The 25,642-nt window shown below is 38.5% G+C and overlaps 1 protein-coding gene across 1 annotated transcript in view; it reads right to left on the reverse strand.

The window, feature by feature from the left end:
* LOC139982006 (zinc finger FYVE domain-containing protein 9-like) overlaps positions 1-25,642 on the reverse strand; it is a 34,103-nt gene that overhangs the window by 4,721 nt on the left and 3,740 nt on the right. Inside the window, exons 2-15 of the mRNA XM_071994508.1 lie at positions 23,083-23,264; positions 14,696-16,875; positions 13,206-13,305; positions 12,454-12,627; positions 11,607-11,825; positions 10,598-10,651; positions 9,916-9,984; positions 8,510-8,674; positions 7,555-7,779; positions 6,770-6,852; positions 6,274-6,378; positions 4,831-4,981; positions 3,819-4,062; positions 2,617-2,914 (exon numbers count right to left, since the gene is read on the reverse strand). Of these exons, the coding sequence (XP_071850609.1) occupies positions 2,617-2,914; positions 3,819-4,062; positions 4,831-4,981; positions 6,274-6,378; positions 6,770-6,852; positions 7,555-7,779; positions 8,510-8,674; positions 9,916-9,984; positions 10,598-10,651; positions 11,607-11,825; positions 12,454-12,627; positions 13,206-13,305; positions 14,696-16,875; positions 23,083-23,149 (4,134 nt within the window). The 5' untranslated portion in view covers positions 23,150-23,264. The remainder of the gene's footprint in view (positions 1-2,616; positions 2,915-3,818; positions 4,063-4,830; positions 4,982-6,273; positions 6,379-6,769; positions 6,853-7,554; positions 7,780-8,509; positions 8,675-9,915; positions 9,985-10,597; positions 10,652-11,606; positions 11,826-12,453; positions 12,628-13,205; positions 13,306-14,695; positions 16,876-23,082; positions 23,265-25,642) is intronic.

Raw genomic sequence — 25,642 nt, forward strand, 5'->3', positions numbered from 1 at the left:
ACTCTCTCCAAACCACCCTCCATGCTATACAGTTACATTCACAGCCGCGGTCAAGTTTTTACTAAGCCGATTTGAACACAATAGTGAGTTGAACAAAACATCATAGCTAAGTCTCAAGGTATTCAAACGTTTCAAAAAGATAGTATGTTTATACGCCGTATTTTATCCTACTGCAGAAGCAAAACTTCTATGAAAAATAAGTAAGGAAATGTGAATTTACACTGCAGGAATCTAAAATGCTATCTTTCTTATTTTCCCAGTCGGCCAAGTAGGAACAAAAAGTTTCGTTGCCTTTTTGCAAGGACATTAAGTTTCCTGAATTTTTAAGATTTAAAAAACTGAAATCACAATCTCACTTCTTATACACGTGCACATAAGCGTGAACCAGAGCCTAACATACGGGATGACTTTAGAATAATCCTACTAAGTTGTATAGAACAGGACCTAAACTACCTAGCTAGGTGAAAAAAAAATCGGTTGACTGTAGGAAATTTTTCGCACTCCAGCGGAGCTGTACTTTTTTTTAGCCAGCTAGATCGTAGACATCATGAGGATTGAACAAATGATAATTTCTTGTGAAAGAAATTTGAAATAAATGTGGAAAAAATGCGATTATCCTTTCTCCGTTTTAAGTGTAAATGTTATTCTAGCATTCCATGGTTAAGAAAGTTGAAAGAAATAAAGTTTATCAACTTCATTTACTGACTTTTGAACTTCGTAAAAAAAAAACGTCCTTTACTACTCTGAAAATCAGTAGAGAAATTAGCAATTGTGTACGAACAGTAAGTTGGTACACCTTTCAAATTTTACGAAAGATCGAGCAAAATACTTTCGAAAAATTCACGCGAAACTGGCATATCGTGCTAAATGCAACTAATGTCATGTAGACAAGGCTCTAGTACACCCATTTATGAATAAACCATACGACCACATCTGGCGGGGGGAAAAGAAAGTATTTTCTAGAATTTCCACCCAAAAAAAAGGAAAAATTAATATCCTACCATAGTTAAGTGTATAGTAAATAGCCTAACCACTTCGCCGGTTACGGATCTCACGTAACAACAAAAACACAACTAATTGTATTTTGCGAAGTTGACGTTTTCTACAAGGACATGGAAACAATATTTAGCATTCAGTTAATCATGCCAAGTGGCCTAAAACATGGGATTAAAAGGTTTACTTTCATAAAGATAGCCATACTGTAGCTATTGGGGCCTTGATATCGTGCTTTGTCTGTATGGTATAGACTCGTGTATCATGGGGAATAGAAAGTTTTGTTCATGCGGAGGAGTCTGTTGGCTTGAGGTGTTTTACTTACCTTAATGTTACGGGGATATATACTTTTCTTGAACGTCTAAGATAATATTTCGCATAGCTTTACCGATCCTTTATTGACTTACCTTATTAATTCTAGAGTGGAGCCAAAATAGTTTACTCCGTGAAAAGTTTTTTGGAAACGTGCCAAAAATGATAAAAATGAAAACGATGATATTTAAGTAGGGGTAAACACTGCAGTTGTAAACTGATGTACGTATAGTAAAATTTTCACCGAATAGTAACTTATATCTCTAACCACATGGCAGCCTAACACACTAAGTCAATGGGAAAATCAAGCCTCAAACATCTGTTTATTCGTTGAATTTGTGTCGCAGAACAGAGATCAACGTTACGGTCGATGTTCTCTCTTTAACATACTTATGTGGCATAGCTTAACTATTGTTTTGTTTAAATTCTGGTTTGTCAATATGGGTTTTCTGAAGTTCTTGGGGGGCATATATTTAATGCAATGGCTGATTCAGTTTTTAATTCATAGTTACGTACCACTCGTTGAACAAGGCTCATAATGTATAGGCCCAGGTAAAGGCTGCTTTTATCGAACTTTCGAGTAGCGGAGTTTCACAATTGTTCATAAAAGACCCAAGAAATTTTATTTGTGAGGTTTGATAACGTGGAAGATTTGCAAGAATTATATAAAGTACTGAATCTCGGACATTTGGTAGTGGCGGATTTTAGTGTATAAGTCACTTTGCGACATAAACTACCGCTCTATTGACTGTCAAAACCGCAAAAGTTAATCCGGTCACTTGGTCAAGTTTGCTCATTGTTTGTGAAGAATAACCAGCCTTGTGTTGTCAGGACGCTGTGCTCATTACTCCGGCTGGCAACCAGCGTGTGTGCATTCAACCATGGGACCAATATGCACATGCATAATGAGCAAGGGGTGCGAGATTTCCGCCGGCCCGGAACCGGCGGTTAGATTTGCGAGGCTTCCCTTAGAGGGCCTGATGTTTCGAATCTAACAGGATCTTCTTCAGAAGCGAACTAAAACAGACACAGATTAAAGACACATTAAAACTAGATGGATTGGACAGACAACACAAGTCTAGTTGTCTGTCCATATTGCTAGGATCTAAACGTCAGGCCCTCCTTAACTTATACATTAACTTACAAAGGCTCTTTGCAGTGGCAAGCAGTTTTCTAACAGTTTTTTTTTTTCTCTCTCTTTAAATGTTTGTTGTAATGCTTAGAGATATCGCGATCAATTTCAGCATATCCAACGATTCTTGTTGTATATAGTTTCAGACTACAGATGAGTTGTAAAACAGATGACCCTACCTTCTCAAGATCGACTGTAACCCTCAGACCCAGCTTGTTCAACCCGAGCGTTATCAAATCCTGGAGGCTTTCGCTCAGAGCCAGACAGAACGCTATTGCTAGATTCTCAGCTAGCCTGCTTAGGTCGACAGGTTCTGGTATGTGGCGCTTGCTGACCGAATCCCCGCTGCCACCGTTCTCGATGAAGAACACTTCCGTCCAACGTATTATCTTATTGTGACCTTGAAAGTCGGTGGTGTTTTGAATACGGATGCTCTCAATCCCCTCTAAAGGTCGGTTGTCCACTGGACTCTTGACCCTGTGCAGAGAATATCGAGACATGTGATCCACACGGTGTGTCAAAAAATCACTTTAAATACACATTACCGAAACACATACCTCCTCCATAGCAACCAAAAGATTATATTGACCTTTAGCACCAACAAATGAATTTGGGAATCTGGGATTTACACACTTTAAATCCTCAATGCAATTGAGTGTATAAAGAGGACAAATCTATTTTTAATTTTCATGAAAACCATCAAATAGGAACATGTCACAAGCCTGGGTATTCCTTTTCTCTCCCATAGGATTTATTTAACTAAAACCACAATGATATAGCAACTACAGTTCAAATAACTCCTTCATCATTGGAAACATTTTTAACTAATTATTATTAATTGACAATTAACAAACATAACAGTTGCTGTGAACTGTTTCTTGGATGTGTGAATAGATGGATATAAGCAGAAGAGTGCTCCAAAGTTTTGTTACGAAAATAATAAGTTAATAACAATAAGAAATAAAGTGCAACTCCCATCTGTTTCACTCAAAGTTAATAATGAAATGTTGCATAAGGACAATCTATTTTGTGAAAACCATAAAATAGAAACACATCGCAACGTTATTGGCCTCATGAAATTAGAATATAGATATTATGCAGAACTCTTCCCCTTCCCCTCCCTTTCCCCATCTAGTATTTTGGTCATTACAAAATAAATACCACACTAGATCTATCCCAATTTCTTACATGTTAAACAGGCTACGACTATGTACATGTGATTTTCTTAATAATATCGGTTCACAGGGATTTAAACAATTCCGATGATTTATTCTAACACCGAATATTTCACAAACACATAATTATTCTAACACTGATAATTAACATCGGTTCACACTAAATTAAACATTTCCGATGATTTATTCTAACGCTGAATACCTACCCGGAGTTGAATGATGTATCGTCATCCACCCATCGAAGAATGACGGTCTCATCAGGGTGTGGTACATCGACAGCACCGCAAGGTATGGTGAAATCGGCCATGTTCCTGAGGGTATCCCTGAGGGCGGCCATCATATCCGGTCGAATCTGCACCATCAGACCATCTTCGACGATGCTGGATTTTGCGGTCAGACCTGAGTTAGATTTCAAAGCTCCATTGAGGACCATAAAACTGGCACCGGTCACTGTGAAGGAAAAAAACAAAACATTCAACATTGCAACAACCGTATACAGAGATGACAGAAATCCGGGACTACTTTTAAGGGCTAGTCCTTTCATCTCGGATGACTATTATATCTTTGTCCTATTCACTAAATTTATCTTGGAGGCCGCTTTCTATATTACTTACAAAACTTGAGCTTGTCCAAGGAATCATCAACAAACTTTCTCAAAATTTCACTCCAGAAAATTGATTTATTTGATTCAGTTCTTTTGCTGGTATACCAAATACTTCAAACGTATACATACAAATGATCAAACCCAACAAATTACAACCAAAATGCCGTTACAGACAATATACATAGAACGGTACTTGGATCAAAGTCTAGGATTTGGAAGAGCAACATGGTATTTTTGACATTCTTTTCATTTCGACCATTTGGAAAAAGCAAAATGGCTTCCTACTTACACTTCACATTGAATGACTATATAATTACTGTTTGAACTCATTTTGGATTTTTTAAACTTTGAGAGACAATTTCAGATAGGAAAACCGTGGATTACTCCTATATGAAAGAAACCTTACTATAGGCAGCCAGGGATCAAACTCTCTGCTTCATTATCCCCAATACTTATTAATGTACTGTAGTTAACCTTCATCATAAGTATAACCTGTTTACTCATCACACTAATAGTACGTGTGATCAATGTAGCCTACGTTGCAGTTCCGATTACGGCCACAGAATGATAATCCACTCTTGTGAGCGTAATTCAAATAAATAAAAAAATCTCACCTTTGCGTGGTTTGTTTTGTCTGTTGATGGCCTGAGTCTGGTAGACCCCGTGATCGTTTTGAATACACACCAGATGAGAGTCTGCCTCTGGGCTGAAGTTGGCTGCGATGGCCATGACGTGTTCATTGGAATTATTAATGACTTTCATCACCTGATAGTTAAGAAAGGTATAGAAAAACACAATCATAATAAGAACAACAACAAAAACAATAGTAATAGTAACAATAGTAATAATAAAACAAAACATGCAGTGTAGTTTGAGTCTTGAGACAATACAAATTGTAACAATGCTGATGTCTCCACAAAACTAAACAATCTGTTTAAGGCAGGGTTTCCCTAACTTTATACCCTCACAAACCCCCTGTGGATGTCAGAGCTGTCCACGAACCCCCAACATTTCGAGACACGATCTGAGTCATTATTATACTATAATACGCATAACAGTGCTTCGTAAAAGATCAAGTTCATAGTGTAATATTGTAATGAAAATAAACCAAAAAAAGTTTGTCCATAGGTACGACTTTTGTACATTACTAAATTATATGATATATCAGATTTTAGTTCAACAAAAAGTATTCTAGTTTTGACTTTCAGAAACGTCTCACGAACCCCCTGGGATGGACTCATGCACCCCCTGGGGGGGTTCATGCGCCCCAGTTAGGGAACCCCTGGTTAAAGGCATTGTGACAAGAAAAGCTGCAGCAGCTGCAAAATCCACTGCAGCGATGCTGAATCAAACCAGTAGTTGCCCTATGTGTGAACCTGCAGGGCTACAAAGATCACATTCTATGCAGCCTGGCTAGGGGATGTTGGAGTTCCCTCAGCATCCTACTGTTCACACGGTGTCAGACAGGGAGGACCATTACCCTCATTACTTTTCAGATGGTTTTACATTTCAGAATAAAACTTAATGCAATTGTAGTGTACTTCCCATCACATCCACACTTTCTAGATGCTTCACTGCTCTGTAACCAACTTACACAGGATTTATACATGATATGCAAAATGGAATAATAACATGGCAAGAACTAATGAACTTGGATTGCATGAAACACTGTTGCCACATACTAATGAGAGCAATTGTTAAAAGCTATTTTTTTTTTTGGACGTCTTAAGTTATGCCACATAAGGCATATATTTAAAAAAAGCAGTACAGACATTGCTACAGGATAGGGACACCACTGAATAGAACAAATATCAGAAGTCCTCAAACAATATTATGATGGTTAACAATTAACTAGTTATTTCACATTCTCTAGTCCCCGCCCCACTGTGCCCACCCCCCAGTGTGCCCCCCCACTGTGCCCCCCTCCAACAGAAAAGAACTTATTTCTCCACGACAGGTTATTTGTCTATCTACCTGTCTAATGGCAACAATGAGTACGGTCAGATAACGATATGTTCTGTGCCACTCGTTGCCAGGCAACGCCATTCCATACTTACATCGTCGTATCTGTTTTTTGGTAAGTGGATGATCGTTTCGTGGTCCTGCATGTGAACGACGACTCCCCGGATCAATGGCAACATGTACTGGTAGTTCTTGAAGTCCTGAGTGAAACACAAAAAGGAAAACATTTTTAAAATTCAATTTTAAGGAGCTATCTTCCACCTTATACCAAAGCTAAAGGCTTGAGAAAATAGAAGAAAGGACAAAAAGATGTTTTCTTGGATGAAGAAATGTATTATATGGGTAACTTTATTTATGTCAATTTTGAAATTAACTAGAAGACCATTTCTGATGAAAAAAACGTGGCATGCTGTTGGTTGGAGGGGGGAAAAATATCATCACCTTGCTGTGGAGGGCAAGGGACTGAATATACAACCTCTCTTAAACTATAGTTCATTGATGTTACCAGATGGAAAAAAATTGGGCGTGCTTTTGATCTTATTATCACATGCTTCTTACAAAGAAGTTACAGATCAGAAACCTTAGACTTACTGCAAGAAGATTCATGATGGTATGCCCAATCTCTTGAAAGACTGGTTTTCTGAATCGGACACTCATCAGAGGACAAGGATAGTCTAAGAAAACAAATCAAAATTAAATTTTTGAAATTAAACTTAAGAATAAACTTTCCTGGATTGCTTTGCTGGCTAAAGCATCACAAATACTCAATTCTAAATGGCTTACCTCTGACTTTCACAACTTTGAAAGACATATGATAAAACTGCAGGTGCGAATGAATAACCACAACCTGAAGGTCTGATACTCAACCGTAGAAGAAAAGATGAAGAAACCCAGATTCCCAACAATTAGGAACCATACAATTAGATGCAAACTTCAACAGTTTGAAAATGTAACAAAATTACAGAATTACATTAAATTTGTGGAACGCAAGCTCTTCTGCACTGGACAATACTTATTTGATTAGGAACAGTTTCTATTCCAAAAGAGTGGAAACTAAATATGTTTTTTAGTTAGACTGAAATATATTAAGCTCAGCCGGTGCTTTCCAATCATAAGGTCCCCGGTTCAAGTCACTCCAAGATTAATGTCTGTCGTCCAGTTACAGAGTTGTTGACAATTCATAATCATGGACGTTAAAATGAATGTAAGAGACTGACTTCGGTCAGCTTGCGGCTTTGATAAGCTTCTTTGTGAGTTCCTGCTTGCGGGAGGATCTAAAATACATATATACATAGATATATCAACAAAATTACATACCGACACAAAACTACAGATTTTAGCATTTTTTCTTTCGGACAAATCACAAGAAAACTCACATCTGAATTCGGCTCCAAGTCTCAGCATCAGTCGCAAGGGGAATATTTTCGCCCAGGGTAACTCCCACTTTTGGAGTAATATTCCGTACAAGTACGGCTGCTCGGGGAGGATCAGCTTCTGTTGGCACTGGTACGTTGGGCTTAAGTACAGGAATCCTGCATGCTCCCTGCTGTCCAGAAAACTGTGAGTGAAGACGCAATGTCCCAGGTTCTGCACCGTGTTACCTGAGAAAAGGATTATGTAAAATCAAAATAAATACACAGTTCATTAATTAATTATCTATGAAAAAGGAAGACAAGAAAACATCAGATATGCGCGTAAGAAAACAACATGACTTTGTGGTTCTTATGGTGTAAGCTATGTGGATCTAAATAACCTTTGACCTAAACCAAAGGTTTGAGCTGTTGACCCGAACTGATCTATTACCTACACTTGACCTGAGTTGCCATTTTGACCCAATCTGGTGACTGATTGCTTTGTTCCAGAAAACAACTACGAATTAAAGAAACAGGTTCCATTGTTATGTACCGTGATTTTGTACAGATATTTTGTGGCAACAATTTGTACTGCGTTACACCTGAGGAAAAAGAAGTAAGCACAACTCTTGTGCATTCATGAACCTCAGTCTCATAATCAATATTATAATTTCCTCATAAAGTCATCGGTGCTGATAGATAAATTGTTTCAGGAAGGGACAAGCTGTCAGTTTTGTAACTTTCTCTCTTTCATCTTCATCTAGGGACACTTCTGTCTAGGTTTCGACAAGATCGTTGTCCCCGACGATGATATAAAACAGACACCACAACAAGGACCAAGAGATATTTTTTTTCTTCTCTGGAGGAAGTTCCTCTTTTCATGGTAATACAAATCACTCTGAAAAAAAAGTGTTCGACAATCCACTACCCAAAAAAAAAAGAGGAAAATATGATATTATCCATGTGAAGAATACGCTACCTTTGACTGCACTCTGGTACAACTTGTATATGTGAAGCAGCATGTCTCGTGGTACACTCCTCTCTTCCGGAAGGCACTCTAGGACAAAGACGATTTCATCTTGACCGACCGCTGCCAGACCTTTGGTGGTGAAACACCAGCAGATTCGATTTACGCAGCAATTCACTGCGGATGACAAAGCAATATTAATGCATACTTTTAGCTTTTGGTGAGGCTATGATGGTCAAAGAGAGTGTCGTGCCACTCACTGTCTGCTGTGATTAGACTACGAAGGATGAATTTAATGGCATGGCTATGATCCTTCAGGTAGAATCTATCTGTAACACTTAATGCTAAACTTCCTGCATAATCTTAATACTCTTTATAAGCTCTGCCTCAGAGGCGGCTATATTGTTTAGCAACAAGCAACGACTGTGAAATTAACGTAAACACGAAGCTCATTTGTGTAAACATTTCCGAGTTTTGAACAAAACCATTGTGTAAGCAGAGAAACTAAACAGAACACGATGATCACGATATAAAGATGGTACAACAATATCATAAAAGAATCGAAGAACCTGCTCTAAAGCCAGGTATACTGCTGTTGCCTCAATTTAATGAACACTTCAAGTAGCTTTTGAAAACTGTCCTCTATATGAACTAACTATTGGGAAATCTCACATAGATTTGCCAACAGGTGTAAACTGAAGAAAGGCAACAAAAACTGTAAAATTTGCATCTTTTTGAAATTTCTCCAAATTATTACATCTATATGCAAAATTGAGATGCACTGGCCAAGAGGTTTGCTGGAAGAAATGAAAACTGAACTTTCCCATCTAGTATGACACTTTATCTGTATACAGAGCACTTCACACTGAGATGACACTATATACAATGTGGAATAATTTAGTATTCAAAATTTCTTATTGCAGTTTTGGATTCTCTGCACGTTCCCTTACAAAATACTACGGTTCCTGTGTACAAACACTGCTGTACATCTTTTGCACCTGTATAGCAATCCGCCCATTTTGTAAGAGCAATACCGGATAAAAATATTCCCTGGACAAATTAGGAAAGGTAATAATTTAATTGCAAAGAACATTTCTATCTTCTATCGAACTAATTCTATCTGCGACGAGATTTGACTTTAACAATTTAGAAATAACTACAGTAATATAACTTCAGTAATATTACAGGCAGTAATATTACCAAACAAAACTGCTGTACATCTTTTGCACCTGTATAGCAATCCGCCCATTTTGTAAAGCAATACCGGATAAATGATTCCCTGTACAAATTAGGAAAGGTTATAACTTAATTGCAAAGAACATTTTCTATCTTCTATCAATCTTACTCTATCTGCAAGGAGATTTTACTTTTACAATGTAGAAATATCTACAGTGACATTACCAAAGCCGTCTACTTACAGTGTACAATCTTGACGTGTACTTGAAGGACCTTAGACAAAAGGAAAATGACTGGATCTGCTGCTTCATCTGTGAGAGATACAAACGTTGGAAGCGTTAACGACTTTGTAGAAATGAGAGAGGGCAGTTAGCCTGTTTCTGCCTTATAGAGGGGCTCAAAGGGGGAACCAACATCTGGCAGGGGGTGTCAAAGTTAAACTGTGCTTCTTAACCACTTTTAAACTTGGTTGCAATCTTGCATCTTTTTGCACTGGTTTGACTTATACATCACCCATCCCACCCCACCATAAACCTTCCAAGTCCAGAGTTGCACCACCAAGAGCAGAACAATGAAATTCCCGGACTTCTGATCATACTTTATGCAAACAGACAAAAAAACTTGACCAAGTCTGACCTCTTGTAAACCTTGAGCCCTTTGACATCTTGCCTACATACCAAAAAGCATTTAATTGTTTACTGGTGTCACCCTGATGGTCTCAGTGTAAGAAAGAGCCATATTGCTGAATATATGTAAATAACTACAAAAACATGTCAAAAGATCAAACATTGCATTCAAACATGTCAATCGCTGATAAGGTGCAGTTGAGTTATTACCGGTGAGATCCTTCATTGCAGTATCTCTATCGCAGACGACACAGTCTCCAATAGCGGGGATATATACACAATGAAGTTGTACACTTACTCTTAATTTCAGCCATAACTTCGTCAACTTTGGGGTTTTCCACCGTTCTGAAATCTGAAATGAAGGAAGGATACAAGAAATAGAGAAGAAAAGGTAAACACATTCCTCGTCACATCTGACAACTCAACTGAAAACATTCAATCCTTAAGAACTTGTTGGTCTCTGTATTAATGTGACAGTGAGGCACATAGACCGATACAAGGCTTCCCGTCCATCCAATAACACATATCAGAATGGATGTTTATGGTAGCCTAAAAGTGGCCTCAAACAATTAAAAAAGACGGATGATATCCAAAACGCTTTCCAACATTCACGTGAGAGAGAGGGAGAGCATTTAAAGTAATATACCGTATTCATTGGTGGCGAGTCATTTTTCAACAAGAAAGAATTCCAATCTGTGAATTTGTGATCAAGGATAAAAGCCAATTTAGTTTGTTACATGAAAATGTTTGATGTATTGTAGCATATCTTGAAAAAAAAAATGTGTTTGTGTTTTGTTCTTTCCAAGATGACGTGCAAAAACTGTACGTTTGAAATGTTTCAGAATTGGTTGCATCTTGGTTGGCAAAGGGCAGATGAACTTGTCTATTTCGCAAGTAAAATAATTTACAGGCAAAATGCTTATGTTGCCTTATTTGCATATATTACGTATACTGGATTGCTAGATAGCTTCCATCCCAGAAGCGTCCTCCATCCCTAACCCTTGCCAAAAAAATATAAATAAACAAATAAGTACGAACTGCATTTGACCTTTCTAGAGATCTATCTCTACTACCCCAATATAAACAGTATTATCAGAGATAATAATCAACCTTAACTTTGTTCCTATCTATTGTTTGCCTTTTCACTTTCTTTCCCTATCTTCCTATTGTTCTTTCAGTTTGCACTCTATTAGACAAAGAACCAAATATGGTACCCACGTAGATTTCCTAGGTGAGAGCGTTCACCTTTTCAATTTTAAAAAGTGTACAAACTGGCCTCGTTTGAAGTGACGGCCAATTGGTCTTACCTCCAGATGGCAATGGAAGAAGTCTAGGTGGAAGGACACCTTCACTCTCGGGGATGAAACTCTTCGACCCTCTCTGGCGTGAGAGCCTTCTCCGTGAGCTCCTCTCCACTCTGGATTCCGTATTGCTGACGTTGGATCCATCCGGTTCTCCTCTGTCCGATCCTGCAGGAATGCCATCAGAAAAGCGCACCCTTCTACTCTCTCTTGGTCTGTGGGAACCTTTCGGAGGTGAGTTAATAAAAGTGATCGAGGAGTGCTGACTATTTTTTGCCTGACTGGGCCGATTAAAATATTTTTTTTATTATAGAATCTGTATATCAAAAACCCTCAGCAATTGTAATGATCCGTAAGTTTGATGCAACAAAGAACACTCCGATAGAAATGCATGTTGCGACGCATTGCTTAGGGAAGGAAGTTGGATAATGAGAACAGCTTTGTTATGATAACCATGAGTCACATCTATTGTCTGCTTGTAGAAACACAATGTTACAATTGAACTTTTCAAAACAGACATCGAAAACAAAAGCACTTGTACACTTACAAAGCAGATGTACATAGCCTGACTTTGTTTGCATGTTACAATTGAGGCAGAAATTGACATATTGAATAACTGTTAAAACCAATTACACTCAAATTACATCTGTATAACTATAAGAGTAATGTCTTCGTAACCACTATGCTATTTCATAAAACAGAAGAGGTTCATAAGGGGTTGATGCCCAAAACCAATAACCCACTACGTTATAACAAGAGCTTCACACTCTACAACACTAAAACACCTTAAGAGGTTTAACATTGCATCTGTCAATCCCATTTCCTTATAATGCTAGTTGACTATTGAACCTACCATCGTTGCTCGGCTGCCTCAGAACGGATCGACTCCTTTGGACTGGGGCGTGAGAAGAATCCTCTTCCGTCATGTCCTCCTGTGGTTGGCCGCCGGTGGTGTTTTCTGTACCATTGTTCTCTGGAGAGTTTTCGTTAGATTGAATGGCATCGCTCACTCTCTGCATGGCTTCGGCTGTTGATCAATTGTATCGGAAAAAACAAGACTAATATGACAAGACTAAAAGCAAATCTATTGACACTTTTAATTTTAAGAAGCATTTGAAAACTTATCTTTTTAGGCTTGCGTATGGGCATTAATCTTATTCGTTCTTTTATTCACATTACTGTGCCCATTTTTATGTATATTTATATTTTTATGTTCTTTATTGTGGTTCATAACCCTGTCTTATATCAGTTTTTACTTTTATTGCTGTTGTTATTACTTTTAGGTTTTCTTAAGTTTAGTAATTTTATATTCCAGGTATTAATTCTTTTGTACAGTGCTCTTGAGCATGTTTTATTTCATGATAACAGCATTTTAATATATGGTATTTATTATTATTATTATATAAGAATACTGTAAACAAGAAATCAAACTCATAGAAAAATGTGTCATGAGGAAATACATTTGGGAAGATTGCAACAATGTTAGAAATGTCCTCCAAAAGAGGGGTGGGGGGAGGGGTAGGGAATTAGGTCGACATAGAGGAGCATGAAACTCACACCTGCACCCCTTACGTTCCTATAATTTCTCTTTATTAGCAATCTTACCAGTCAGTATTGCATTCAGGCAGGTCGCGCATACTCTGGCTTCTCTCGTTTTCATGTATTTCAGTTTGACCCGAACGTTGCAACATGTTGCACAAAATACCTTTGAAAGAGAAAAAACAAAAAAACAATGTGTTATCAGGGAACGGCAAAAAACCTGCTGGAATAACGTCAAAAACTTGTGATATCAGAGGATAAATGGGTATCTCAAAAGGAGGTCCTTTCATGAGATAAAAAATGCTAAACGACATACTTTTGCTTAGGAATGTCACTCAGACCTACTGTAGAAGTTCTATTGATCAAACATGTATGACAGATTGAGAGAATGTTTCAAAACCGTAAAAATGCCCAATAGGAAAACAGTAACGAGCTTCCTTTTAAGAGAAACTACATCACGCATGAAACGGTGCTCACATTACACATGCAGTAACAGTGCACACTGTGAACTTGTTGAAAATATTTACTCAAAGAAGAAGCGAAACAATAACAAAATGAGCATAAACAAACTGACTATGTCATTTAAGAAAACATAGTGTGCCAATTATCTGCTGTCAGAACTAAAACAAAATTATACAAAAGAAAAGAAATTGCATGGAAATTGTGAGAGAAACTATTGGAGAATATCTTCCATGTCATTAGTTTTTCCCTTAAATATCTGCTGGCAAAATATCTCTGTCTTGCCTAAAATTTGCACAGAAAATATATTTTAAGTGGGACAAGTCCAGACAATGAATAATAACAGTAAGATGACAATTAGCTTTGACAATTCATTAGTCTAAATTCTGAACTTTACAAGCACCTAGCCAATGTCTCAAACCAAACCAATCCCCCACCCCCCCCCCCCCAAAAAAAATAAAGAACAAAAGTCTTTACTGCATTTATACACTAAAACCATGTCAAGTTACATTAAAAGAATTTCAACCTCCACAATTCTAGTAGTTCAAATAAGAATCAATTAATTGATGTCTTAACGTTGTGCCATCTCTGTGAGAACAGACTGCTGCCTTTAGAGTCTTTGTGATGATGTATGTTATGAAATAAAAAAACTATCAAAAAATGAGGACTCTTACATGGGAACTGTTAATAAGGTTTCTCAAATAAAATCAATAAGGAGAACATGGACTCTAACAAAAGTAAAACTGAATTATCTCCATAAAATCCCTTAGATTTCCCAGGAATACAAAAAGTGATTAGCAGATGAAGTAATAAAAGTTCTCTGTATATTAGAATATGTCAGTGGCCATCTGGAAATTCTCTTTAATTTTATTTTTGACTGTTCGTCCCATTCACAAGACTTCACAAATGACTGCTAAACGAAACATGGTTAGATTTGGTACCAATAAAATTTGAAAGGGATACTCTCAGGGACACATTGGGAGGGAAGAGTAAGGTATATAACTTTGGTAAATATAAAGTATGAATACAACAAACAATGATCAAAATCACAATTCAATTAATGTCTAGAGAATTTACCAGATAAGAAATTTCATTACCTTCCCACATGCCCTGCAGTGGTGTCTACGTTTCCTGAACGTGAACTTTGAGCCACACTGCATGCAACTGGCAGCTTCTGTATCTGGGATCCATACTGGTGCGACATCTCCCAATCGGACCGGAACACCTCCAACTTCAACGGTTAGATTATCGGGTTCCTGGATAGCCCCCTCTCTCTCAGCAACCCCATTCTGAGTCGGCTCTGTGGTGGTTCCTGCACTGCCATTGTTAGTACTGCTGACATTCTGTGATTGTTCGTTAGGAACAGCCCTGGGCTGTTCCCCTCTCTGTCTCCTCCTACCTGGGTGGTGTGGTGAGTCCCTGACATACCCAGTGGTCACACCAACCTCTTCCATGATCGGACTGGGAGGGAGATGCTGTAGGCCTACCCGTCTCTGTGCTGGTTGATTGAAGTCCAGAGTCAGGCCGTCTCGGGAGACGACCTGGATCCTCTCGAATTCCGCAGCTTTCCACTCCTGTACTTGTTGGTACGATGGTGGATCTGGTGGCAAGACGAAGTTAGGTCCCATCTGGGCGTTAGGAGGAGTCACGGCGGAACTGCTCGGCTGCTCCACCTCACCATTCAAAGGCCGGACTTCGTCATCGATTTGAGAAGCTGGCACTACGTTATGCTGTTCGCTTTCGGGTACCGCGACCTCTGGCTGTACACCGTTTGGCATTTGCCCTATGGCAAAAGGATCTTGGACCGGCACATAGACACCTCCTCCTCCATTCACGGTCGGTTGTCCTCCTTGACGAGGCTGTTGGGAATGAGATACTTCCTGCGATGCTATGCGGGGTATTTCTCGTTCGCCGACTGCTACCGTAGAACTATTACCTGACTCTCTGGTACCGGACTCTGTAGACGAACCTTGGGTTTGAACTACGGGATCATCCAACTGGTTTAGAGGAGCAGGAGGAGATGCAGGACCTCTGTCATCTTCTGGTAAAACATCCTGACTGTCCTGAAAAAATGGGTCAAGATTGGCTAGTTCATTATCGACTGCTTCTCTATTGGTACCTCTGCTGACCACGGCCGTCCCTGCTTGCTGACTGAGCAGTTTTGATAGAGGGCTCACTCTATCCTGATCAGAACTGTCCACCCGATCTCCTACCGTCTGACCGACACGTTGGTCATCGGCTGTATTCTGCCCTCCCGTTGCAGGATGAGCCTGACTCTCGGTAGAAGACGACATGCTTGGAAGATTACCGGTCGTTCCAGACTGTTTCAACTCCGCTTCCAAGGCTTCTAACTCATCTTGAGATACAGAAATGTCCGAAGTGTTTCCAAAACCTACCGGTTTTGATTCTGGGTTGACGACAGAGGGAGTTTCACTATTGGTTAGACTCTGCACGTCGGTCACTGCAAGATCTTCGGACGGTTGGCTGCTGCCCTTGGGATCCTCGTCGCTATCTGGAGTTTTGACCACTCCGGGTACTTTTGGTCTGGCTCCTTGCTTTAGGTAAGTCTTCATGAGGTTTGCATCTGCTACAACTTCTTTTCCCACCACGGGGCTTCCGATAGGAGATGCCCTCTTTGTGTTTTCAGTTTGAATCTCCTGGATTTCAGACGGAGTGACGGTAAATTTATCTGCTAATTCTGGGGCTGAGAAAGTAGACGAACCGCCTCTCAGCGCTGTGTCGCCGAACTCCGGCGAGGTCACAGACACCGCTGGTGAGGGAGCGTGTCCATCCGAACGGATGCCGTTTGCGAGCTTTGGGACATTGCTTATCTTGATTTGTTCCTCTTGTTGGGCCTTGGGAGTCACTTGGTCTCCTTGAAAATCCAAATCTTTCAATTCGTTCAAAGTGTTCACGGTGGTTTCCAGATCGTTCTCAAGGTAGGAGGAAAAATCCCGACTACCGAGCTGTTTGTTACTGTCACTCCTCAGAGAGGACAGGCGGTCGTCTCCCTTAGATAGGTCTTCGCTTGAACCGGTCTTGGTCGGTTGTAGGACGCCGGGCGTTAACGAGGCCAGCAGTGATGACGACTGAGGCGCAGGGGCAAAATCTGCCTCCGATAAGTCTATCAACAGATCTGAGTCGTATCTGTTGTTGTCTTCCAGACCGTGCTGATCAGGTAACTTTTGGTCGGTACCGTTTTGTAAAGAAGGACTGAAACCATTCTGGATCGGCTGGCGGACTGGTTTCACGGTTAATTTGGAGTTACTCCCCAGATCTACGAGAGACAAAAACGAAGAAACTATTACAGTCATTGATTGCATGTTTAGAAAAAAGTCAGAGAGGATAAATGAAGATTTAAGGGCAAAGCCACCATGTTGGTTAAACTCCCATCTTGAAAACTTGTTCCATAATCTGAGTTATACAATTTTGGAAATGAGCTCAATTTATTTATGGTTAATCGCATTATGCAATACTTTGTGACGTCAGACATGGACAATACTGTCTTTTGTATTATAAACTGTTTTCACTGATGCAATTAGGACCTCCTCCACAAACTGCTGACAGTACACTAGTGCTGATAGTAGACTCTTTCTTTTGTAGTCGATAAATCGCATAGCTCTTCTCGCAATTATTGGTTACAGATATGACCTCAAGTATGTAGCTTATCAACATAAAATAGTATCCCATCACACTGCTGAATTATTTTCTCCAATCAAAGAATGACCACTTAATGAAACCTAAATGCGTTGTATCTGTTCAAGTGTGCGAATACTTTCATAGCAAGTGTGTGTTAATGTAATTGGAGCATGCAGACTTTACCCATTATACTCATAACAAATGAAGGTGCCACGTGACATAATCTACAACTTGTACCATCGATACTGCGGGCTTCGATTAACAGGTACTGCTTACATACATGTACAGTACATTGCCAATCTATTGTACTGACTAGCACACAGTAAATTAGACAGGAAACGAAGTTAATCGGCAAGTGTTTCCCTTTTCCTAAACCAGAAAAGCCAATGATCGATTCCTTCCCACATTTTGTATCAGAACATTTTCAACAAACACTGCACGGTACCATTTTAATATGCTGACCAACTGTTACTGACTTCAAGTGATTGGCAAGATTCTTGCATTAATGGGACCTTCATATCAAGTGCAAAGCTCATCCAAACATTACTTAGCATTATCATGTTCATATGGTAATATACACTGTATGTTGACCTCAGATGACCTTTGACCTCCACCTATAGCGATATGGTTCTTGTTCTCACAAAGGACAATCTGTATATAAAGTACGAACTTCAAGACCTGAACCAATATGTTGTCTTTTTGATCGTTATCATGTTTATAAGCAGGTGAGTCACATACATATGTACATAAGTGCACACACACACTTGCACACCCCACACTGAACACATGTATGTACACACACACGTGCCTTCGGGGAGGAATAGAAAACAGGGTTAAAAAGTTAACTGTGCGAATATGAGAGACAATGCAATTACTAAAGAACTACAATCATTAGCTTCAGAAGACAAATGTAATTTTCAGACTTGCCAAATAAATGGGAAACACAGCTTCTTTGTTTTTGAACAAAAACATAATTTATCTTTTTACATACAAAAGGCCCTATACTCCTCACACAGTATGACACATGCATGCATGTATTTAACAACTTGTGTATCCAGTTATATATGTAAGTTTTTGGTAAAAGATTCAGTCTAGGCTTAAACTGAAAAGTTACCTCACATATTGTATACTGTATATATAATTGGCTAATATTTTACCCAAAGCAGTTTAAATGGTTTGAACTATTCAGCTATTTATTTCTCTAGTGCTTACTAAAGTGCCAAATTTTGCCCGGCGAAAAGTGACACTGTGCACCTACTTTGTGAGATAAGACCTATACCTGCAGTATGTACAAAGCTTGATGGATTAGAGATACAGTATGAACTTTGATTCCTTGCGTCCAAACACCCTGCCACCTGTGATTGGAGTTTACTGAGACAATACCAACAAGAGTGCTTTGTTACCTTGACCAAGACTTGCACAAACTATTAAACTTATTTACAACAGTGGGGAGGCAACTCTAAGTACTTGCACTGACAGTGTGTAACGAAGACCTGAAAGCATTGACACTAATTAGTCTGACCAGTTCATGAACAAAAAACAGAATTGTAAGGTATATCTTCACTACACTGTGACTCCATTAACACTACACAAATTTCCAGTGTGATCACTATGCAGTACCTACTACATACATATGTAGTACATATAATACATATATGTAGTACATATATGTAGAAAAGAAACAAGTAGTCACATTGAATAATAGAATAAGGTGACCTGTCTTTACAAACAATTCATCTAAATTTCATCAACCACTTTCTATCCTTCCTCACATAATGACCTCCGTGCCCCGAAATTTGCAAAATCGAACCAAACATCTACAAGTGGAGGTACAGTGAGACTTAAACAACACTGCTAATGTCATACACTGAGTGATATCGTCAGCCCCAGTACATGTAATGACAGCAAGCATGATGAAATCTAAGCAATGCAAAGTTTATCCGATCATTGCCGCCACATTACCTACTACCCTTGTGCTGTACATCTCAATCTACCATATTTTAGGCGTGGCTTTAAAATTAGCTTCCTTCCTCCGGATTTTTAATGAAAACTGAAATTCTCAATCATCGTTCGTCACTCCTCATTTGGCTGAGTCATGTGACAGCATACAGTATCAACCTCAGCGGTACAGTTGAATTGAAATTGATTTAAATGTTCTTCAAACTTGGCTGGATGTAATCTACAGACCATCTGCATAAAGGACGGTATTTCAGTGACCGGTGGGGAAACGGTCGGAAAAAAATGCCCAAAATATCTATATGGAGAGTGGCAAAGATACTCCGCCTCTCTCTGTCGACTGCCAGGAAACCTTTCAACGGCCGTGTCGATGAGTGTTGTCCTTCAACTTGTCCTACATGTCGATGGAGTGTATAGTAATACAGGATGTACGTAGGCATACATGTGTCAATGTGTAGAACAAAGGAGCAGTGTCATAATCATTCATACTGTATGTGTTTATTTTGCAAAGTACTTAAAGGCAAACCTTTCAATCTCTAGCAGGGAAATGCCCTAGTATATACTGTACTATGCATTGAACCTTTCCACAACACTGCAAGGATAGATAGTTGTATGCACAGTGTTTTAATGATCCTATGCTAATCTGCAGTGGAGGAAGAACGCTAGCGCTAAAATCAATTTCCTGCACCGGCACAAACATAATTCACCTGGGGAAGACATTATGTAGTGACTAAATCCTCTAGAGTGTATATACCACTGTGATTTCCTATGTATACCATTTTTTCTACCCTGGTTTCAAGAGAGCTTGTTTACATAACAAACCAACCTGTACATCCTTACTAAAAAAAGAAAACCTAAATACTTAAAAAAAATACTAAAAATAATTCCCCTTATGTACCTGACTGTAAGTAAAATCCCCCTCTTGGATATATCACCATTTAATTTCTATAATGCCCCCCCCCCCTTTGGGTCTGTGAAAACAAAACTTGTTCTAGAGTACTTGTTTTGATTTTAAATAGAGTGGTACATCCTTGCTCTAATAATAACTACAATAATGACAATAACAAGTTGAATAATGACTTTGGCATCAAAAACTCTAACTGCAACAGTCCAACAGTTTGTATCTGAGGCAACCTCCTTCACAGAGGATGAGGTCCAAAAGAACAGCTAAAAACAGTCAAACAAGCATGATGATTCCTAATGACGGAATTGGTCACTACCAGATTTCAGCTCCTTTACTTCGCGAATGGCAGATTTGGAAGGTATGCTCCTTGATGGGGTTTCGACTGGGACGAAAGGGTTAATGAGGGCACAGAATGCTACATTGTTACCAGTTAATCATCTCAAACTTATTGCAGGGAAGACGAGAAGAGGTGCAATAGTAGAGTCGAGACAAACAAGAGAGGAGTAATAATAATAGCAATAAATGAGACTGATGTAGTGCAAAATCAGTAGACAATAGTCATTGCTCAAGGCACTTTACAAAGAAAGCAGATTAATTTACAAAAGAACAAGTGAAAAGATGGGTCTTAAGTAGACTTTTGAATGTAGAAAGTTTAGAGCATGTTCGAATGTGATCTGGTAACTTGTTCCAGAGATAAGAGCCAGAGTATTCAAAGCTTCTGTAACCATAGGTCTTCAAGCGTGGTTTAGGAACGTTGAAAACAGTTTGTTGGAGGAACGAAGTGTGGGAATTGGAATATATGGCAAGAGAAGTTGCGACAGGTACACAGGCTGTTCCAGATGAGTGCAGTTAATGGGAACAGGTCTTCCTTCACATCAATGTACAGTAGGTGGGTCTGACTAAATAGATATTTGATAATGTATTGTATTGACAGTTAAATAAAAGAATGGCATATATATAATATGTCCAATGACATATATATGCCATTCTTTAATTTTAGATCGTAGTCTACAGTACATTACTGGCAAAGAATGTATAGTAATACTTTGTTATTGCTCACTAAAAGCTCTAAAGCAAAGGGATACATTGCAAAACATTTGGTTTATGAAGCAATCTGAGGCAATCAAACAATAGAACAGGAACTGCCTTTGACAAAGTTGCTTCCAGAATACTTCGCCAGTGGTATATTCCGAAGGAAGAGGTGATGGGGGTTGACACGGGATCTGATTCTAATTCGGATTGAAAATGAAATCATCATCACCAGCAGATTCACTGAACAGGTCACATTTTTACTGTTGGAGTTAAATAAAATCATGTGATACAACTCAAAAGTTCAGAAGATTGAACCTGGAGGAATATCTATTTCCATAGCTTTAGGCAAAAGGAAGAATACACTGTACTTAAAATGGTGACTACTCTGTTGTACACTACAATTCATGTCGTTCAAAAAAAAAAAAACCCAAGGGGACAGGATGTTGAAGTTGTAAAATCACTCAGTGAATCATTAAATGCAAACCTTCCCTTGTTTCACAGGATGGAGTCAGGATATAAACAGATGGTTCAGAGACAAACAACAACGCTAAGGGGTCATGTGGATGGTCTATGATAGAAAGACTTTGCCAATATCTATTGCATTCCCATCCAAATATTCGAAAATCAATTTTTGTACCAAAAACATAACGGTTAACTCATGTATAAAGTAAGCTGAAACAACAATCAATAATTTGAATGGCTTTCTGGACCGGCCCCCCAGTAAGTGTTTCAAACATGCTGCAACCACTATATATGGAAGTTCTGTAATCTGAAAGTGTACAGTGCTGTTCAGATTACAAAATAAAGGTGGATGCATGTTTCATATCTTTCCTCTGCATCTAAAGTACATACACTTTTACAAAACTCTGACTCTGTAAAACCTTCACACTGCAACTCCGTAGAAGTTTGCAAAATATAAACAAACTACACACTACCGTCCAGGGGAATGATTGATCAAGTATCGCATAGCAAAATGCTATACTTATTGGTACATGTTGCTATACGAGTGTACATATGTATAGCAGTTTTTGACACATGAACTGTAGTATGAGAGGACAAAATTCACAGTCTTCGAAAATGCTACCCAAACTTTGAACACTAAATCATTCCCTGTCCAGTATCCCATCGCAAAATACAAACTGGTCCAATTGCTAAGCGAGTCCACAGATTTAGTATAGCAGTATTCCTCACAGGAACCAAAGTACAGTATTTTTATTTTGGAAGAGACTTCAAAACTGCTACAGTTACGTAAAGTTTGAGATCTAAATTCTTCCCCATCCAGTATCGTATCGCAAAATGATCCAATTGCTACACAGGTCAAAAGATGAACAGTATAACAGCAGTATTTCTCACAGAATCACAGTACAGTATTGTACAGGAGACTTCAACACTACATGTATATAAATTTTGAACACTAAATCATACTGTTACCGTTGTTATCAATTCTGTATATATACATAATGAGAGCACTGCTCGTGATAGTAGCTAATGCCTAAGCTTTAGTGATATATAGCAGTTCCCCGTAACACAGGATCCAGTGCGTTTGATTTTCCACCTATGATGACTCAGCACCTTTTTCCTTTTTCAACGTTATTCATACTATCTAATGGAACAAACAACGCTGTTGTATATGTATATATATATGTGACATAAATGTCAACAACTTCATCCATATTAAAGCCATCAATTTTTAAGAAGAGCCTAGAAATCTAAACAAGCAGTAAATCCAGTTTTATGGGTACATTCATGAGTATGATATACAAGTTCCGGGATCTTGACATCGCAAAAGTTCAGTGATGGATTTATCAGACAGTTGTGTGTACAGTGCAGACATGCTGGTTCAACTATATATAGAATCACCAATATATATAAATATATATATATATATATGTTGCACTCAGCACATGATCTAATTAATGAAGGACATTTAAAACACAAATTAATTCAATTTACCTTCATTTTTTTCAAACTCATCCAAGAGTTTGTCAAGGTCATCAGCTGCTTTCATGAAAGACTCCATGGTCTGTTGTTGTGCAGATGCATCATGCAATTAAAAAAAAAATTAAAAAATCGGGCGAACAGCTCTATTACTCACTCAGGCAGCATCACGGATGCAGGCAACGCAATTAAGAGAACTGTAAGTACAAAATCATAGGAAAACAGAAAAAAAACAAAATGATGGAAAGTTCGTGAAAAATGATTATGAACGCAAAAGAGGGACGTTTCTTTTTGAGAGGATTTGCGGTGAATCTGGGATACTTTTTATCATTATGCAATTTGGCTATCACACAGATTATTTGTATTTTCTTAAGACTCAGGAAAGGCTTAAAATCCAGAAACAAGTTTGTCTTGTTGACAAGAAATTGCACACTGGTGCTGTACATATCACAGCATAGCAATCTGATTTCTTTAAACTGAGAAATAATTGAGACTTAAACACACACAAATATCTATATATATGTTTATATATCTAGATATATATAATTGAAATTGTAGTGAGTTGGAAAATCCAGAACAGTGAAAAAATTTCCAGCCTCCATCGGGATTCAAACCCGGGCTTCCTGCTTTATATGCAGACACCCAAACCACTAGGCTAAGGGCACTGATTGTACAGTATGTCCAGAAGTTTGGTATGAGTAGACGTTTGCCACCTGAATCGAACACTACTAGTTCAGTTTTGGTGACATATTTGCCTAACTATACTACAGACCTACTGTATCTTGAAGCCATGCTCAGTATCTATTTTTATTTTTTTTCACTCTTGCAAGATTTTAATCATGTCATGAGAGCTGAAATGAAAATATGTGAATTTGCTTCATGATGGATTGATGATAGTTAAAGGAGAGTCACAAGCATTATTGGTCTATGTGATAGAGGGAACAACATCCCCAAACAGCTAAGAAATTCACAATCCATGAAGGAGGTATCACACACTTTAAAGTATTTTACACACACACACAAGGCTGAAGACTTGATCAAGTATAAAATACGCCATCAAGGAGTCACTTTTAATTGGTCTATTTGATAGAGTGAACAACATCCTCAAACAATTAAGAAATTCACAATCCATGTCAGAGATATCACACACTTTAAAGTATTTTACACACACAGAAGGCTGAAGACTTGATCAAGTATAATTATGCCCTCAAGGAGTCACATGTGCTTCCTTTTCTACATGTTTTCTTTATTTATTACAATCTTAATTTTCTGTAATGGAGTTCTGCAAAGTTCTGGAGTTTTGCAAAGGCTGAATAGAAACATTGACCTTCTTATTAAACATGACCTAATGATGGCCATGGTTTCAGTGTCAAAATGGTTACCAATAACATTCTACCTGGAAAATATGAAAAGGAAGGATAAGGTGTCAGATACTAGTGACATTTATGACATCACAAATGTACAAAGTGACAGCTCCCAGACATGACTTTGAAGTTAGGACATCTCCCAAACGGAACAAGACTTTTCTGTTTTTTAGCTGTTTCTGAGAGTTGTTCTGAACAAAGATCTCTGTCACACATAAGCCAAAAATGATGGTTCTGTCTGCCTCTCTTAAAGGGTGTGAAGACTCGCGCACAAAGAAACGTCTCATGCCGGTAATCTGACATAGTTTCGAATGAGGTGTAACAGAAGTGAACTAGACACCACCATCGATCCCAGAAAATACACACACAGCTTGCTACCATCGGTAATTAGACACTAGTGTACAGTCAATACATACAGCTATGGTCAATACCCACAACACAGTGTACTGTACATAGCAGCGTGGACATCTCAGGTCTAGATTAAATATAACAAGGTATCACGTTTCATTACTGTCTGCATTTTGTAGCGACAAAGAAGAAAACGTCATTTGCAAGCAACGGAAAGTTAACTTTTTCAGAACGCGGTACGCTGTTTGGGGCGAGTCTTCAATGCCTTTAAAGTTACTATACATGTGCTTGTTCACATTTTTGATGCAGAAATGAAACCCTGAATGATGAACTTAATGGTCCCCAATATGAATCTGTTCAAATCCAACTTTTACTTCCTACTCGGGTTCACGCACTTTACTTTGGAGAAGAATGACAAGTGTCAACCCTGCCTATTATAGTGCTAAAGTGTTTTATCTGAGACCTGTAATTTATACATGAGAGATGTTTTTACAAAAGCTTACACGTTTTTATCTCTTATCATGTCTTTTCAATTTCTAACGGTTGATATTTGTCCTTGAAAGGCATATTATTGCACACATGACATGTTTTCTTAGCTGCCAATATAAACAATCACTTCAAGGCCTCATCAAACTGCAGGATAAATCATTTTGACATTACACACACATAACATAAAAAATTATTTCAAAAAAAATCAGCTCAATCTACAGTCACCGTGATAGCTCTTCTGTCGACATTCGACAAAGCTATAAAGTTATGGACAAACTTTCAAAAAATTCACCATCTTCACAATAAAACCTGACTTTGGGATTTAATTTTTGGCCAAGAGAAAATCTCATGTCCAAGAAATATGCTAAATGAAA

The sequence above is a fragment of the Apostichopus japonicus genome, chromosome 2 (genome assembly GCF_037975245.1).
Source record: "Apostichopus japonicus isolate 1M-3 chromosome 2, ASM3797524v1, whole genome shotgun sequence".
In the NCBI taxonomy this organism is placed as follows: Eukaryota; Metazoa; Echinodermata; class Holothuroidea; order Aspidochirotida; family Stichopodidae; genus Apostichopus; species Apostichopus japonicus.